Source organism: Hypanus sabinus, chromosome 5 (assembly GCF_030144855.1).
Source record: "Hypanus sabinus isolate sHypSab1 chromosome 5, sHypSab1.hap1, whole genome shotgun sequence".
Lineage (NCBI taxonomy): Eukaryota > Metazoa > Chordata > Chondrichthyes > Myliobatiformes > Dasyatidae > Hypanus > Hypanus sabinus.
Window position 1 is genome coordinate 165,477,626 of NC_082710.1, and position 19,468 is coordinate 165,497,093.

At 43.9% G+C, this 19,468-nt stretch overlaps 2 protein-coding genes across 6 annotated transcripts in view; both read left to right on the plus strand.

Moving 5' to 3' along the window:
* LOC132394815 (SLAM family member 7-like) overlaps positions 1-3,350 on the plus strand; it is a 28,751-nt gene extending 25,401 nt beyond the window's left edge. Inside the window, exon 3 of the mRNA XM_059971222.1 lies at positions 2,926-3,350. Within this exon, the coding sequence (XP_059827205.1) occupies positions 2,926-3,350 (425 nt within the window). The remainder of the gene's footprint in view (positions 1-2,925) is intronic.
* Positions 3,351-19,143: 15,793 nt separating this feature from the next.
* LOC132394544 (SLAM family member 9-like) overlaps positions 19,144-19,468 on the plus strand; it is a 100,177-nt gene continuing 99,852 nt past the window's right edge. For all 5 annotated transcript variants that reach the window (XR_009512362.1, XR_009512361.1, XM_059970835.1 and 2 more), the window contains exon 1: positions 19,144-19,243. Coding sequence is in view for 3 of the 5 variants with exons in the window: in XM_059970835.1 (XP_059826818.1) it covers positions 19,174-19,243 (70 nt within the window). In the remaining 2 variants the exon portion in view is untranslated. The remainder of the gene's footprint in view (positions 19,244-19,468) is intronic.

Sequence of the window (19,468 nt, forward strand, 5' to 3'; positions counted from 1 at the left end):
GTCCCAGAGCCCCTTATATACACCTGCCAGCCGATGGGCATCAGGTGCGCCTCCTTGAGTTCAAACAAGCCACGATGATCCACAGGTGTGACCAGTTGGCTCAAGGGTGAAAGGATGGATGGCTACAAGACCCGGAGTCCGTAGTCCGTGGAGCAGAGCAAGACCCGGAATGTGGGCTCTGGACCAGACCACAACAAAGCTGCTCCAAAAAGCCATCTCATAGGCATTCAAAAAATTCCCTCTCTTACGATCTGACACCAACCCAATTTTCCCAATCCCCTTACATATTGAAGTCCCCCATATAATTGTAACATTATATGCCTTTTCCAGGTCCCTTTGCAATCTCAACCCCACAGTTGGAGGACTACATATGTTTCCCATAATGTTCTTATTTTACTCTTGGAGTTTCGTAACTCCATCCATGAAGATTCAACATTCTCTGACCCTATGTTACCTCTTCCTAAAGATGTAATTCCACCTCTTACCAACAGAACAACACCACTGCCTCTGCCTCCCTGTCTGACCTTTTGATACAAGTATATCCTTTGATGTTAATCTCCCAACTATGACCTTCTTTCAGCCATGACGCAGTGACATATACAACTTGATCTGTGCTCTGTCACTCTGCTCTCTATTGATAGATTATCATAATCTATAATTAACATCTCGAAGCAGTTTTGTGAAATATGTGTGACAATTGAATACTTATTTGTGTTAAATACAAAGTGTTTGTGAATAAGGTTAAAGAGTCTGCATGCGTGGTATATCTCAATGCCATTTTGACTTTCCATTTTCAGGCGCCGGTAGGGATTTCATCTGCTTTGTTGGGACTCCTGAATTTACCCCTCCACAGACCATCAAAGTAAATTCTCATTTCCCCTCTCATCAGTTTCCTGATGCAGTCTTTGGTTGTTTGGTCTGAGCTGGATCTACTGGAAAGAAATGTAACTCCGTACCAAACTAAAACAATTGGCAACACAGGATCACATTGGAATGTCCCCTTCTTTCTGAAGCATGTTGAGTACATGGGTCAGCAAATGATGAGCAGGTTTAGGAAGGGAAACCTGCACAACAGTGTGGAGGAGAAGACATAAATATTCACACCAGCTTTGAAAATAGCAGAAATTATATGTGGTTTTATATTTCTTAAAGGTTGTGGGTTGTAAAGAATTCAGTCAGTGAATGACGTTGGTGCCAACAGTTGTGCAGGTAATTATAACAAACATTTGTGGATCCTAATCCTGTTATTTAATGGTAACACGAGCCTGGAGCCTGCGTAGGAGTGAGTGAAGAGAACTCCCAATGGATGGGCGTGTGAAATTTCAAACTTGCGACCAACCCACGTTGCCTAAGATTTCTCAGACTTACAGAACCAGCTTGTATGGCACGGCTTAGGGTTGGAACCTGCCATGTGGCAAAAACACCGATGTGTTCTGTGATGAGAATATTGAGGATTTAATATTTCTTTGTGGTGTCAACACAGGGGTTCAGTTCGAACAATGGAGGCTCAAGAGGCAGCAGGTTTTGGAATCTGGAAGAACAGTTAATTTACTGGAGAAATTCAAACGGTGAACACCACCTATGCAGGTAACAGAAATGCAAACGGTTCAGGTAGAAATCCTGCATCAGAACATCAAAACAACTACTGTTCCTCGTTTGCTAATTCATGTCGTCAACATGCCTCATAAAGAAGTGAACATTCCGATGTGATGCAGCAATGCAAATTGTTTTAGTTTGGTACTCAGTAACTTGGCTCTCCAGCTGTAAGATCCATTTCAGATCAAAAGCCATGGATGGACCAGGATGTTTGTAGTCTGCTGAGAACTAGATCTGTGGCATTAGAGTCTGGCGACACGTGTCTGTACAAGTAGACCAGGCATGACTTATGGAGGGCTATTTCAAGAGCTAAGGAACAATTCCGAGTAAGGCTGGAAGCAATATCGGATACATGTGAAATCTAACAGGGTTTGCAGTCTGTTACTTCCTACAAAGCGAAACCCACCACCATGAATGGCATTGATGTTTCACTCCCACATGAGCCCAATGCCTTTTATGCTGATTTTGAGAGGGAGAATACAACAACAGCTGTGAGGATCCCTGCAGCACCTGGTGACCCTGTGAGCTCTGTCTCGGAGGCAGACGTCAGGCTGTCTCTCAGGAGGGCGAGCCATCCCAAAGCGGCAGACTTCCAAGGAGTAACTGGCAAGGTTTGGAAAACCTGTGCCAACCGACTGTTGAAAGACATTTTCAATCTCTCATTTCTCGAGTCCGAAGTTCCCACAGCATTGAAAGCTGCACAACAATTGCTGAAGAAGAACAGTGTAAGTTGCCTTAATGACTGTCAGACGCAGTATAAACACACAGAGTACTCAGGTGAGTAACACCTGTAGCAAGGCTGAGACTGTTTGCTGCTGTGGTTCAAAATGCTTTCCAAGAAAAGAAAAGTCGGCATCGAAGGTCGGATATTCAACGATAATTGGAAAGTTCGTTTTTCTTCTGTCAGTTCAATGGAAAACCTCTGTGTCTAATAATGTCGCAACAAGTGGCTTTGGCAAAAGAGTACAATATCAACCGACACACGGAGAAAAATATGACAACTACGCAAATGACTCAGAAGGCAAAAGATAAACGATCTTGAAGCAGCTCTGAAAGAAACAACAACAATCAGTGTTCACCAAAAGTTGAGAGACTCGTGATGGAGCTGTCAAGGCCAGCTATATTATTGTCAACCAAACAACTGCTGCGTCGAAGCCACACTCAGAGGGGGAAACACGAGGAAATCTGCAGATGCTGGAAATTCAAACAACGCACACAAAATGCTGGTGGAACACAGCAGGCCAGGCAGCATCTGTCGACGTTTCGGGCAGAACTGGTTTGCCCTGAGAAGAGACAGGCTTCTCAACTTGTCAAGAAATACTGTGGCAGAGAGAATCGGGAACCTTGCCGGAGATTTCAACAGTCAACTAAAAGCCAAAGTGGTGTCATTTATTGCCTTCTCTGTTGCAATTGATGAGAGCATCGACCTGACTGAAGTAGCTCAATTGGGAATATTTATTCGTGGAGTTGATGCATCTTTGACCTTCACCGAGGAGTTTGTGGAGATGTTGCCCATGACAAACACCACGACGGCGAACGACGTTTTCTCCAGCCTCGTCGAGGCCTTGGACAGACTGGAGTTTGACTGGAGTCACGTTGGCAGCGTGGCAACAGATGGCGCACCGTCCATGGGCGGGAAATGTCAGGTGTTGTTGCGAAACTCAGAGAGGAAGTTCAGGCAGAGAATCCAGAGCAGGAATTCGGGAATTTTCATTGTATTATACACCAAGAGGCGTGATGTAGCAGGGGCCTGAAAATGGACAATATCATGGATGTAGTAAAACGGTTAATTTTATTAGAGCCAAGGGACTCAACCATCAGCTATTTGACACTCTTTTGTCCAAAAGTTATATTGGACACGGCCGACCCTACCACACTGAAGTCCGCTGGTTGAGCAGAGGGGTTGTGCTCAAACTTTTTTTTCAATTACGTGGAAATTGGACTATTCACAAACAGGAAAGGGAAGCCAGTGGCAGAGTTGGATGACCCAGACTGGCTTCATGATCTTGCATTTTTTGGTGGATATAACAGAGCACTTGACTGTGCTTAATGTTAACAAACGATACGGAACAAACGATACGGAATACTGCGCCAGCGTCCGTGCCTTTCAAATTAAATTAGACCTGTGGGAGATACAACTGTCCCGGAGCAACCCAGCGCATTTCCCCTCTTTGCAGTCTGTGCTTGCTGCTCATGGGAATAATGACAGGTACAAGGACAAAATATCACGGCTGAAAAGTGAGTTTCTGAATATTTTCGAGGTCTTCACTCAGCTCGAGAAGGAATACTCACTATTTGGCTTGCCGTTTGCCGTTTGCAAATGGAACCAATTGAAATTCAGTGTAACTCGGCTTTGAAATATAAATTTGAGACTATGAGTCTGGACTCATTCTATCAACACCTGGGACCGATGTACCCCAAGATGACAGACTTTGCGTCAAAGATCCTTTACATGTTCGGGACAACATATCTCTGTGAGCAGGAGTTCTCCATAATGAATATTAACAAATCCAGACTGCGCTCGCAGCTGACACAAAGACATCTAAATAACATTATGAAAATCACAACTGCCCAGAAACTGGTCCCTGATGTTGACAGGCTGGTTAAAGCCAAGAGATGTCAGGTGTCTGGAAGCAGCAAGTGAAAAATGGGTGACACTGTTCGATGCCCTGCGACATGTAAGCAAAATGCATTATGAAATATTGAGTGTCATAATATTGTGATTCATTCATTTTCTGACTATTCTATTATTGTAAATGTGATCACTTCAATAAAAATCAGAGGCTAACTGTGTTCATTGCCTGAGTTTGACTGCTGGAAGCAGGCTAATAAAAATTAGGTGCGGTTGTGTAGCCTACATTTACAATTTGTTTCGTTAGGTCTACATTTATGTCTGCTAATGTTCGATTTCAAATGGTTTATTAATGGAAAGAGTGTGGCTCCCAAAGCAATCTTAGCCAAAATAGCATCGTTTTTTCTCTCTCTCATCACAACTTTCTTGTACTTACGAATGTAAGTTAATACCTATCATAAAAATAATGCTTGCTAGGCAACCTTCATAAGAAACGAAATTCGTAAAGTTTGTAGTTATAGCAGAGACTGAGACACGTGAGAGCAGGTTGAAAAAACGAAGGCAACGAAAGCTGTGGGCGCGCACAACTGATCCGGCCCGCATGAAGTCGCATTTTGCCCAATCCCACCCGTGACCTAAAATGAGTTTGACAGGCCTGCTGTGGTATGTCGAATTACCCGGTGAACGAATAGGTTTTCGGGACCGAAAGTCTGTCTCTTTATTGATGCCTGCTGCACGCTTGAGTGCTCGGTGAAGGGCGCTGTTGCTTTCTTTGCTGGTGGGGTGTGGGAGGGTGGGTCGTTAACTTGCTGCTGCTTGTGCGTGTGGGGGGGGGGGAAGATGGGGGAGGGGTTGGGGTTCTAACGTGTAACTGTCATTCATTCTTTGGAGGCACTCCTCTGTTTTCGTGGATGTTTGCTAAGAAATAGACTTTCAGAATGTAAATTGTATACAATTCTCTGATATTAAATGTACCTATTGAAACCTTTTATTCTTTATATAACTGAAAGAACTTTTAGTATCTTGCTTTATATTATTGGCTAGTTTGCCCTCATATTTCATCGTTTTTCGCGTTTTTATCGCTTTTTAGTTGCTTTTTGTTGGATTTTAAAAGTTTCTCAATCATCAAACTTCCCACTCACTTTTCTCTTCTCTCCTCTGCTGTAGATGAATGACCCCTCAGGAGCATTTCCTCCATTTCTCACATGTCGGTCCTCACCCTGCCTCTCCCGAGACAGAACAGAGATAAAGGTCTCTTGGTCCTTAACTTTCACACTCCCCCCCCCCCCCCCCAGCGGTCAAGAACATCATCCTGTTGCACTTCTTCCCGTTGTAATTGGGCTTCGATACCAGCCAATACGTACCTCCTTTGTCACTCCTTTTAAATACTGGTGTCAAATGTCACCTTGTTCAGCTCTTACCTTCCAATTTTGTCACTTCCCCTGCAACCCTGGGTGGTTTAACATTTGCCGGTACACCTCCTCCTTCATCATCATCATCTAGGCACATGAACCAAGGCAGAGCTTCACTTCCACATTCTCCATCATGGTAAATTAAATTTTTGTGTTCACGATCTGGCCTCCTCTGCATTGGTGAAACCTAGCGTTGACAAGGAGGCCCTTTTGCAGAGCAACTGCATACTTCCCATTAAGATTTCGCGTGTACAGCACTTTATAACTTCTCTGTTCAGTCCCACACTGAACACTCATCTCCATCCTTCTTCACTACCGTTAGGCCAAACCGAACTAGAAGAATGGCCCCTCATATTCAGCTTTTATCCAATGGAATGAACATTGAATTTTCAAATTTTAGGTAACCCACTTCCTCGGTCCACTGGGATTAACTCTCTTCAGTTCTTCTGCTTTTCGACCTCTCTCTTCCTCATCACCCCTCCACCGTGGTCCATCGATCCATCGCCTACGTATGGATCTACCCATATTTAGTTATCCTTGCTTCACTTTTCCCTTACGCTACTCACCTAGTTTCTCATTCCCATCATCTCTCCTTAACCTAGCTCCACCTATCACCTTCCCAACCTCTGTCTCCACCAATCCACTCCTCTCTCCCCCCCCACCCCCCGGCTGTCTTGTTTATGCTTTGTGATGTGTGATGAGCAAACCAGGTGGAGATGGGGTCCAGAGTTGACCTTCCCCCCGTGAACTATCTGCTAATGAGAGAGAGAGAAGAAGAGGGGGAGCCACCCAGTGCAGATGTGTGTGTGAGAGAGAGAGAGACAAAGATTTAAAGTTAAGGCTCCATGGATGATTTAGTATTATGGCTTCTTCGATAATTGTTTACTTTGCTCCAAGGGCACTCATTTTGTCTGCTTGTGTGAATTCCTGTTGAGACAGCAAGGCGGTACCAGGTGATGGACGTGGACAGTTGATGGGTGACTGGTACCCCGTTAGGGGAGATAAAAAGCAAGTCAGCTGAGACATAGGCAGACACGCCACGGGACACTGAAAGAGCATTGTGCACCCACAGGAAGGTGGGGGTTTGGAGGATTGATTTGGGGGAATCGATCAGAGACTCATAGTGTGTGAAGGCAGACCGATGGAGGCTTGTGTGTGTGTCCACCCTCACCTGGGTGTCAGGCTCACCACTGAAGAGCGATCTGGCCTGGTACGGAGGGGTCACAGTCGGTGAGCACAACAGGACAAGAAGACAATGGAAGGTTTGCCTGCAACTGCATCACCTCTCACTCTCACTCTCTCTCTCTCTCTCTCTCTCTCTCTCTCTCTCTTTCTCTCTCTCTCTCTCTCTCTCTCTCTCTCTCTGTCTCTCTCTCTCTCTCTCTCCCCAACGGTACAACAGCAACTACCTCGACCTAAACTAAACTGAACTAAACTGAACTCTGCATCATTGTAAAACTATTCATTTACCCCTGGACTTTGAAAGAGTGTGGCTTTGATTCTTATTTCCACACCTCTGTGTGTATCATTGCTAACCTGTTATATATATATTTGCATTTTGTAGTACTGTATTACTTAGTTTACTAATAAACACTTTTAGTTATAGTAATACCAGACTCCATTTCTGCTGGTTTGGAAACCCGGTCACGGGATACGTGACAGCTTCCAGCTATTATTTTCCAGTCTTCGTCCTGACACTCCCTTCTCTATTCCCTCCTTGGTTCATCTATCCACAACAGAACTCTGTCTGGCCCCTCGCTCTCATGTCTATATACTGTCTATCTTCTGTCTACTCTCTCGCTCCTGATGCAAGGTATCCACCGGAACCTTTGACTCCATGGACACTGCTCGACATGCTGAATTCTCCCAGCATGAACCGTCGTTGTCTCTGTAGAACAGGGGTAGGCAACCTACGGCCCACGTGCAAATATTGGGATGCTATGCTTATCCGGCCCAGAAAATGTTGCTGTGAAGAAGGTGGCAAATATCAGGAGACATTATGAGACCCGCCATGGTGCAAATTCTAACAAGTTCACTGGGCAGACAAGGAACGATGTCATTGAGCGAAGAGAAGGCTAGTTTCTGAAAACAAATGTAAAGCACAAGATCCAGGCATTTTTGTGAACATGGTCCAAGAATTGAGAAAAGAGTTTTCATCTCGTTTTGCTGATTTTCGCTTGCATGCAAATGAGTTCAAGCTGTTTGCTACTCCATGTGATGTGGAAGTGGACTCTGCAACAGAAATTGTTCAAATGGAATTGATTGGGATGCAGTGTGATGACATATTGAGATCAAAGTTTCATTCTGAAGATGTGTCAGTGCTCGACTTCTATAGAAAATATATTCATCCAAATGGGAAGTATCCTAACTTAGTGACCATGCAAAAAAGATGGCATCATCGTTTGGCAGCACTTATCTGCGTGAGCAATTATTTTCAAAAATGAAGCGCACCAAGAACCATTTGAGAACAAGACTGACTGATGCCCATCTGGATAATGTCTTGCTCTTGGCATCAACAAGTCTGACACCCAGTATTGAGAAGCTTTCAAGCAACAAGCAGCATCAAGTTTCACATTGATTCATCCACTGTATTAAAATGTTCTTTTTTATTATACTTAATTTATCACCATTCCAAGCATTATGTTCATACGTTTTATGTTTAAAGATTCTTTGTGTCCTTTTAATAGATTCAAAAGATGCCTTGATTGAAATAAATTGCAGCTAAACTGAGATCTTTGATTACTAATTGGCGTCCTTGGTTAAGTACAAATGATTTTCTAGCGTGCGTTATTCATTAATTTGAGGCAAAACACAACTAGATGTATTTAAATGGATAATTCCCATATCTCAATTTTTATGGCATTTATCTGGCCCACCATCCGCTCATTAATACGCGACCCGGCCCACAGAGGCTGGGGATTATTCTCTTTGCCTGCTGCTCTCAAAGAGGCCGCGCAGTGGAGCAGCTGCCAAATGACATATCTAACAGGGCATTCTGTCACAAACTCTTATCATCCTGTTAACTGTAATCGATAAGACTTCACAACCCTCGTTCAGCCGGCACCAACATCAGTTGTCTCTCATTTGCACAGTCGCAAGTAATCCCTTTTTTCTTTCCACGCGATGTCTCTCTGCTATTGTTACTCTCCGGAAGTTTGCTAGAACATAGAACTCCGGTTTGTGAGTTCTGAGGGGACCGATGATGCATTGTGGGAAGTGCATTTTAGTCTGCAGGCGGAGCAGGAACGGACCGATGGGGCTGGTAGTATTCTGCGAAGTAATGTGCGCTTTTTTGCGTGAACGCTTGTTCTTGAGTTTCATAATATCACCTTGAATATCCCGTCACACTACACGATCATGGGCCAGTGAATGCCAGGAATCAATGGGGTATCTTCGACGACACCTTATCTTTCGTAACCTGCTTGTTAATATCCTTTTATGTCAAGAGTTTGCAACATTGTATTGTGAGACCCTGACCTCATCAGAGATATGAATGATACAATCAGTCTGCCATGGCTAACTGAAAGTTACCGGGACAAATACAGGGATGTCGATCTCATCTTATCCATCGAACAGTACGGCAGGTGAACAGACCCTTTGGCCCATGATGAATCTGCCGACACGCGAAGCCAAGCTAAATTAATTCCACTTCCTGCACACGATCCATATCCTCTATTCCCCATTTCTCTAAATGCCTCTTAAGCATTACTATCATATCTGCTTCCATTACCTACCCGGACAGCATTTTCCGAGCACCTATAATTCATTTTGCAAGAAAATAAAACATGCTCTGTGCAACTCCTTTAATTTCTAACCCCCTCCACCTTGAAGCTACCTCCCTACAGTATTTCAAAATTTCTGCTGATTCCTCTCATGATTTTATCTACGCCATCTGCTCCCATCACCCTGTGGCAAGCAGACAGATGAACCAAGTCTGGAACGATTGCCAAGCAACATTTGAAGCTGCAGTTTGGCTACTCTGGCGAACTTTATGGGGCATTTTTAATAATTAACCGAGGCTAGAAATGTTCATGGTTGGTAATTTCTGTAGAACTGGCTAGCAAAGATTTCTTCGGCCTCTGTTAGTCGGGGTCGACTATGTATGTTGTGTCCCTGCTGTCTGTACGATAGCAAGCCAAAGCAGTACAATATGGAGAGCAAGCTGTTGCCCATGCAGCAGACCTCCTGCCCTCCCGCAGTTGGTTAATCCAAAGCAACAGCATTGACCAATATGGTTTAGCACCAGTGGTGTCACCATTCAACAGGGAGCGGTAGTGAGGGAACAGACAGGAGATGCTGTGGACGTGAACGGGACACCCTGCCTCCCAGGTGCAAGGGACAGGGACATCTCAGATTGTGTCTACATCATATTGGGGAGAGAGGGGGAGCAGCCAGATGCCTTGGTACATATTGGAACAAATGATTTAGGGAGGAAAAGCAAAGAGATCCTGAAAGAGATTTTAGAGAGATAGGTAGAAAGCTGAGAAGCAGGACATCGAGGGTAATAATTTCTGGATTGCTGCCTCTGCCACCCACCAGTGAGGGTAGAAACAGAATGATTTGTCAGATAAATGTGCGGTCGAGAAGCTGGAGCAGGGGGCAGGGCTTCTGGTTCCGGGATCATTGGGATCTCTTCTGGGGGAGGAATGACCTGTGCAAAAGTGACGGGTTGCACCTGAACCTGAGGGGGACCAATATTCTCGCGGGCAGGTTTGTTAGAGCTTTTGGGGAAGGTTTAAACTAATTTGGCAGGGGGTAGAAACCAGAGTGATGGGACTCAGGATTGGATGGATGGTAAAAAAGTAAAGATAGTGTGTAGTCAGACTGGCAGGAAGGGTAGGTGATGGGACTTATTTGCATCCAACAGGCTGAGTATCAAATCATTTGGAATACAGAATCAGAAAGGATAGCAAATGCGGTACTCAAGGTGTTGTATCTCAATGCGCAGAGTATAAGAAATAAGGTGGATCATCTTGTTACACTATTACAGATTGCCAGGTATGATGTTGTGGCTGTCAATGAATCATGTCTAAAGGATGGTTGTAGTTGGGAGCTGAATATCCAAGGTTACATGTTGTATCAGAGAGACAGGAAGGTAGGCAGAGGGGATGGTGTGTCTCTACTGGTAAAGACTGGCATCAAATCACTAAAAAGATGTGATATAGTATTGGAGGATGGTGGATATTTGTGGCTGGAGTTAAGAAACTGCAAGGGTAAAAGGACCATGATGGCAATTGTATACAGGCCTCCCAATGGTGGTTGGGAGGTGGACCATAGATTACTACAGGAAATAGAAAAGGTGTGTCAAAAGGGCAATGTTGTGATTGCCATGGGAGATTTTAACATGGAGGTCGATTGAGAAAATCAGGTTGGTAATGGATGTCAAGAGTGTGAGCTGCTAAATGCCTAAGAGATGGCTTTTTAGAACAGTTTAAACATAGAAACATAGAAAATAGGTGCAGGAGTAGGCCATTCGGCCCTTTGAGCCTTCACCACCATTCATTCTGATCATGGCTGATCATCCAACTCAAAACCCTGTACCTGCTTTCTCTCCATACCCCCTGATCCCTTTAGCCACAAGGCCCATACTCCCTCTTAAATATAGCCAATGAACCGGCCTCAACTGTTTCCTGTCGCAGAGAATTCCACATATTCATCACTCTCTGTGTGAAGAAGTTTTTCCTCATCTCGGTCCTAAAAGGCTTCACCTTTATCCCTAAACTGTGACTCCTCATTCTGGACTTCCCCAACATCGGGAACAATCTTCCTGCATCTAGCCTGTCCAATCCCTTTAGAATTTTACATGTTTCAATAAAATCTCCCCTCAATCTTCTAAATTCCAGCGAGTATAAGCCCAGTCGATCCAGTCTTTCTTCATATGAAAGTCCTGCCATCCCAGGAATCAATCTGGTGAACCTTCTTTGTACTCCCTCTATGGCAAGAATATCTTTCCTCAGATTAGGGGACCAAAACTGCACACAATACTCCAGCTGTGGTCTCACCAAGGCCTTGTACAACTGCAGTAGAACCTCCCTGCTCCTGTACTCAAATCCTCTAACTATGAATGCCAACATACCATTTGCCTTTTTCACTGCCTGCTGTACCTGCATGCCTACTTTCAATGACTGGTGTACAATGACACCCAGGTCTCGTTGCACCTCCCCTTTTCCTAATCATCCTAATCGAACCTAATCAAGTAGGTTCCTGTCTTTGAACCTACTTAGGGGATCAGCTATACTGTATTGGGTGTTATGTAATCAAGTGGAACTGATTAGGGAGCTCAAGCTAAAATAACCCTTGGGAACCAGTGATCACAATATGATTGAGTTCAACTTGAAATTTGATAGGGAGAAAGTAAAGTTGGATGTAGCAGTATTTCCGTGGAGTAAGGGAAATTACAGTGGTACAAGAGATGAGTTGGCCAAATAAAATTAGAAGGAGCTGCTTGCAGGGATGTCAGCAGAGCAGCAATGGCGCGCATTTCTGAGAAAAATTAAGAAGGTGCAGGACATATGTATTCCAAAAATGAAGAAATACTCAAATGGCAAAATTGTGCAACTGTGGCTGACAAGGGAAGTCAAAGCTAATGTAAAAAAAAGAGTTACAACAAAGCAAAAATTAGTGGGAAGATAGAGGATTGGGAAGTTAATAAAAACCTACAGAGAACACTAATAGAATCATTAGAAAGGAAAAGATGAAATATGAAAGCAAGCTAACAAATAATATTAAAATAGATAGTAAACATTTTTTCAAGTATATAAAAAATTAAAGAGAGCTGAAAGTGGATATAGGACCGTTAGAAAATGAGGCAGAAGAAATAATAATGGGGGACAAGGAGATGGCAGATGAACTAAATGAGTATTTTGAATCAGTCTTCACTCTGGAAGACACTAGCAGTGTGCCAGATGTTGTAGTGAGTGAAGGAAGAGAAGTGGGTGTCATTACTATTACAAGGGAGAATGTGCTGAAAAAGCTGAAAGACCTAAAGGTACATTAGTCTCCTGGACCAGATGAACTGCACCCTTCCCTTGAACAACATTGGTGGTGTGGAGAGGGGAAAGCTTGTAGCTTGGGCAACTGCTGGTCTCCCATACAACCCTTCCCAGGCCTGCACCCTGGAAACCTTCAAAGGCGCAAATCTATGATCTTACGAGACTAACGAATGCCTAAAAAAGTTAGCCTGACCTCAATGACTGGGAAGATGTTTGAGTCAATTGTTAAGGCTGAAGTGATGGAGTACTTGCTGACACAGGACAAGATAGGATGAAGTCAACATGGTTTCCTTAAGGGAAAATTTTGCCTGACAAACCTATTGTAATTCTTTGAGGATGTCACAAGTAGGATAGATAAAGGGGATGCAGTGGATGTTGCAAAGATTGATGGAGAGACAGGTTGTGTTGAAGAAACAAGTAGGATGTAGAAGGATATAAACAGGTTAGGGGAATGAGCAAGAAAATGGCAAATGAAATATAACGTTGGAAAATGCATGGTTATGCACTTTGGTGGGAGAAATGAATGTGCAGACTATTTTCTAAATGTGCAGAAAATCCAAAAATCAGAGATGCAAAGGGACTTGGCAGTGTTTGCACAGAATACCCTAAAGGTTAACTTACAGGTTGAGTCGGTGGTGAGGAAGGCAAATGCCATGTTAACATTCATTTTAAGATGTCTGGAATACAAGAACAAGGTTGTGATGCTGAGGCTTTATAAGACAATGCTGAGGACTCACCTTGAGTATTGTGAACAGTTTTGGGCCCGTCACCTTAGAAGAGATGTGTTGGCATTGGAGAGGGTCCAGAGGAGGTACACAAGATTCCAGGAATGAAAGGGTTATCATATGAAGAATGTTTGATGGCTTTGGGTCCGTAAAAGCTGGAATTTAGGATGAGGGGGGATGTTGAAAGGCCTAGGCAGAGCAGATGTGAAAAGGATGTTTCCCATGGTGGTAGAGTCTAGGACAAGAGGTCACAGCCTCAGGATAGAGGGATGTCCATTGAAAACAGATACAGAGAATTTTTTTTAGCCAGACGGTGGTGAATTTGTGGAGTTTGTTTCCACATGCAACTGTGGAGGTCAGGTCGATGGGTGTACTTAAGGCAGAGATTGGTAGGTTCTTGATTGGACATGGCATCAAAGATTATGGGGAGAAGGCTGAGAAATGGGGTTGAGAAAGAGAAAATAAAAGGATCAGCCATGATTGAATGGTGGAGCAAACTCGATGGGCCAAATTCCCCAATCCTGCACCTCTGTCTTATGGTCTAACTCAACAAAGGACTGGTGTAGGGTTCCAAATGAGTGGGTGTAGCAGAGGTTTGAGATCAGAGTTTTCCTGCAACTTGATAACCTGCCAGCAATGGCTGACGAACACTATTGGCCCGAAGCGAATGGTTTTAAGTTGCCAGTAACCCACCTGCCCCTTCTCCTATCAGTAGATTTGGTTCTGATGGCTTAGTAGCAAAGCCACACATGAAGGTCAGGAGTTCGACATGGTTGTCAGAGGCTGTTTGGGGTGCTCGTCATTGGGAACATTTAATAGTAGGAGCTTATGCCCTCTACCTCCTCCAGCTATGACAATGTTAAGGAGCCAAGCAACGAGGTGGGAAACAGTAAACGAAAAAGATGCAGCAGATGCTCACATATAAAGAAGTATCTGTGCAGTGAGGAACATTGTTAATGATTCAGGTAAAAGTCTTTCCATCAAATCTGACCATGATCGCAAAATTGACCTTCCAATTTCAGCCTCACTATGCCCCCACAGATCCTGCATAGGCCTGCTGACTATATCCACAACAGTCTGATTTTATCTCAGTTTCCCAGCATCGACCCTATTTTATACGCCATTGTAAAGCAGCTGATTTTGAAGTTCCGGGCACAGGGCTGCAGGCATTCACATCATGTTCTGGGACTCGGTCTGTGCAGCAGGAACATAGAAACCCTGGAACTACTGGCAGTTTTTGAATTTTAAGAATCATCCGAGCTTGTACCATGTGTGAGCACAAGAACTGTGAATGTCTTCTGACACCTTTTTCATTAATTCTACTTGGCAACCTGCTCCTTCATTGACTACAATACAGGAGATGAGATGGGAGGGATTAGTACACCGACTTATTTTCTTTATTTCTTCATTTGTAATTTAAATACAATGTTGAACAACATTTTGTTGTCCAAATTATTCATGGTTTTTGACAACTAGCTGTGCGGTCAGTGGTTTCACCATTTTCAGCCATCACACATTCAACATAATGTACTGACCACACTGATCTTGCAAGTCACTGCATTGTGTGTAAACAGCTGCACTAAACTTACCAATAATGTCCATGGGATCCTAATATTGGAGACGACGTTGGGTATCAGAACAAGATTGCTCAACCATGAATTGGCAGAATTGATTTCTGTACTCAGAATATTCTTTGGTCATTTAATCTTTGGCCACTTTTATATGCGGGATGTTTGCTTGCATTAGTCGAAGGGAATCCATTCCCTGCAGGCACAGCTTACAGCATCTTGGTGAGTACCATGATTTGGTCAGAGTGGGATATCACAGACAAGTTTCACATTGAAAGAGCTCATCACTTTAAAATGAAATGAAATAAAAATATCAGTGTGCAGCCTTCACTGTCGTGTATAGTCACTCAGTACCATTAAGCACTTCTATTGAGATGGTTGTGCTTGGATTGAAATGATTATCCATTTCTTTCCTGGGCCACGTATCCACTAATGAGGGATATAAAGAGATGAAGTGGCTTTGGCTGAGGTTTATCCCAATCCATCACCTAACAAGGGACTTGTTTAATGGGCTGTCCCTAGGGATGTATACTGAAACAAAGACGGATGTTTCCCACTAGCCTCCCCACCATCAAGAACACCTTCAAAAGGCAATGCCTCATGAAGGCAGCTTTAATGACCCCCATCACACAGGACATGCCCTCCTCTCATTTCTACCAAAAAGGAAGAGGTACACACACACAAAATGCTGGAGGAAATCTGCCAGTCAGGCAGCATCAATGGGCCGACACACTTCCCCAGGACTGGAATGGAATGGGGAACACACCAGAATAAAAAGACAAGGGGAAGTTAAGGAGGACTATCTAGAAAGTAATGTGTGAAGGTAGGTGGCAAAGATAAAGTACTGGAGAAGAAGGAATCTGATAGGAAAAGACAATGGAGCATGGAGAAAAGGGAAGAAGAAGGGGCACCGGGATGGGTGCAGTGAGGAGAAGAGTTAAGGGATGAGAGTGGGGAATAGAAGAGGGAAGCAGGAGGGAAAATCTTACCTGAAACAGAAATTGATCTTCATGAAGTTGGAAGCTCCCTGGATAGAATATGAGGTGCTGTTCCTCCACCCTAAAAGTGACCTCATCATGGCAAAAGATTAGGCCATGGACCAACATGTCAGAATGGAAATGGGGATAAGGAGCAAATGGTTGACAATCAGAAATCCTACTTTTGGCAGATGGAGTGCAGGTGTTCAACAAATCAGTCCCTCAATTTACATCGGGTCTTACCAACATAGGAGACGCCACATTTGGAGCACCAGATACAATAGACGAACCCAACAAATGCACAAATGAGGTGTTGCCTCACCAGGAGGACTGTTTGTAGCCCTGAATGGAGGTAAGGGAGGAGGTGAATGCGCAGGTGTAGTATTTCTTTCTCTTGCAGCATCTATGGAAATGTATATAGAGTTAATATTTCAGGATGAGTTCTGTGTTGGATGATCAGCCATGATCATACTGAATGGCGGTGCAGGCTCGAAGGGCCGAATGGCCTACTCCTGCACCTATTTTCTATGGTTCGATGAGATCCTTCTTCAGGACTGGAAAGGAAGGGAGATGTCAGAATGAAAGATGGGGGAGGACCAGCTAGAAGGTGATCAGGTGGGTGGGAAAGGAAGATTGCTGGAGAAAAAGGAATCTGGGAGGAAAAGAGAGAGGACCATGAGAGAAAGGGAAGAAAGAGGAACAGCAGAGAGGCCAGAGTGGGGAATATAAGAAGAAAAAAAGGAAGGAAAATATCGAAAGGAGAAATCAATATTTACAAGAAGAGGGAAGGGGGAGGGGAAAATTACCAGATGCAGATACAAGAAGTGAAAGGTGACACCAACTGAATGTTTCAGGAACAGCTTCTTCTCCTCCACCGTGGACAATAATCCCATGTACACTACCTCATTTTATTTTCTTTTTTACTCTCTTTTGCACTACTTAATTATTTGCCTATAGATTTTTTTTTGTAATTTATCATTTTAAGTGATTACTGCTGCCACAAAACAACAAATTCTATGATATATTCCAGTGATATTAAAGCTGATTCTGATTCCACTCCGCAAGATGGAGCACCACCCAGAGAAGGAGTGACCTGCAGAAGTTGATACAATTGAAATGCAAATAAAGAGCAGACAGTGTCTGTTCCAACCTGGAGGGTTGAAACTAAACTACTACATTGTATTGCATTGTCTATAGTCAGTACCGCGGTAGGTTAACTTGCCGTGAGAAATGGGAGGAAAATTAAGTTGTAGAGCATATATGTCAAATTCAAGGCCCGCGGTGGAATTATCTTTGGCCCGCGAGATAATATCTAATTACTATTAAAGCTGGCCCCAGTAATCGAAGCGCCTATGGCGTATGATATGGCTAGTGCTGAGTTTATTCAGGTACCAGGTTTTCAGGGTTTTAAGTGTTTATTCGGTTTCCCTGGTTTAATTCCTGAATATCATTAATGAATATTTTTTCTCTATTAGAGCTGGCCCGCCGGTATATTGCATGCACACTAATACTACAAATCCCACAATGCACTGCCAGTGCATTGCTCACGCTTGCCTTACTCTCTCATCAGCATCCTTATGGCGCTAGTCACGTGTGGTCAACTTTCAGCGATCCCTCACCCCAAAAATGGCTGAACGAAAGGTGGACTTTGAAAACTGGGGTTTTCAAGGCAGGTGGGAGACAGAGTATATGTGCGCAGATATAAAGGGCAAACCTGTTTGTCTTGTGTGTGGAGACGGTGTGGCTGTAATTAAAGAATATAACGTAAGACGACACTATGAAACGAAACACCATGACAAATACAAGCATCTGGACAAGAAACAGAAGCCGCGATGTGCGGTCAAAAGAGTGGATTGGTGGGCAGGATCCGGGAGAAGATGCGGGAGGTAAACGGCGCAGGTGAGCTGACAGCTTATCACTGCATCATACACCAGGAATCGTTGTGTGGCAAAGCCTTGAAAATGGAACATATAATGAGCACCATAACACGAGCAGTTAACTTCATAAGAGCCAAAGGTTTAAATCATCGCGAGTTCAAGTCGTTTCTGGAGTTGGGTTCAGAATATAATGATTTGCCCTATCACACAGAGGTGCGATGGTTAAGCCAAGGAAAAGTGCTGAAAAGATGTTTTGAGTTGCGTGAGGAGATCTGTCAGTTCATGGAAAGCAAAGGGAAAGACACAACAGAGCTCCGGGATAAAAAGTTGCTTTGTGAAATGGCGTTTCTGTGTGACATCACGAGCCATCTCAATGCGCTCAACCTGCAGCTTCAGGGGTGGGGTTGTGTGATCACAGACATGTACGCTGCAGTGAGGGCTTTTAAAACCAAGCTGCGCCTGTGGGAGATGCAGATGCAGCAAGAAAACTTGAGCCATTTTCCGTGTTGCCAAACTATGAAAGAGCAGGTTTCTACCGCAGTGTTCCCACATGCAAAGTTTGCTGAAAAACTTAGCATACTTGGTGCCGACTTCACACGGCGATTTGCCAATTTGAAGCCCAAAAAAGCAGGTTTGAAAGCGCACCAACCAACCAACATACAAATGGAGCTGATTGAACTCCAATGTAGTGACACACTCAAGGCAAAGTATGACTCGGTGGGCGCTGCACAGTTTCTACGTTTCATTCCCGACACAATGCCCCAGCTGCGTACCCAAGCTGCTCAAATGCTCTCTATGTTTGGCAGCACATATCTGTGTGAACAACTGTTCTCTTTGATGAAGATAAACATCACACAGGAGTCGTCTTTCTGATGAACACCTTCACTCAATTCTGAGGATTTCCTCAGCTCAGAGCCTGACTCCAAACATTGATGAACTTGCATCCAAGATGAGATGCCAAGTATCTGGCTTAGACTAGTGTGAATCACAGAGTGTTGGCCTGTGGAAAAATGTTTTCATTAGAAATTACTCCGGAAAAGCTGCAGATAAAGCCATAAGAAATAAATGCAACTGATTTTTTATTTATTTAATGGTCAATGTTGTTTTTGTAGGCAATAACCTAAGCTTTGTTAGTTCCATGTTAATATGTGTAATAAATTCATTTCAATAAGTTTTGCCATAAACGCTGAACCAGTCCGGCCCTCGACTTGTACCGATTTTTTTAATTTTGGCCCACTGTGCATTTGAGTTTGACACCCCTGTAGAGATACAGGTACAAAGGACGGCGACTGATGGGATCCTGCAGTGAACAGCTGAATTCCTCCAGCGTGTAGTGAGAAGAGCCAGCTTCGTCGTATCTGCTTTCCATTTCCCCGCCTCTCGATGTTCATCCGTCCCACCACAGCGGGTTAACAATACGACATTTAAATGTCAGTCTTAGTTTCACAGAAGACATGTTGAACAGAAGTTCGCGGATCATCTCCGGCAGCGCGTTTATTTGCCTGCTGTTGTGCAATTCCAGAGGTGGGTTCACGCCTTAAACGGGTGAAGGGGTGGTGGGGGGGAGAGGAGGTGGTGGAGGGGCTACACGCTGACACCAACGCAGGAAGCTGAAATAAGTGCTTTTGATTCTGGCTTTGCTTTGGTTTCGAATTTAATCTCGATTACTTCGCGCAGCCTTTTTCTGTCCAGTTCTTTTAAACCAGTCTATATCTTGTGAAGAATACTTTCTTTATTCCTTTCCCTGAG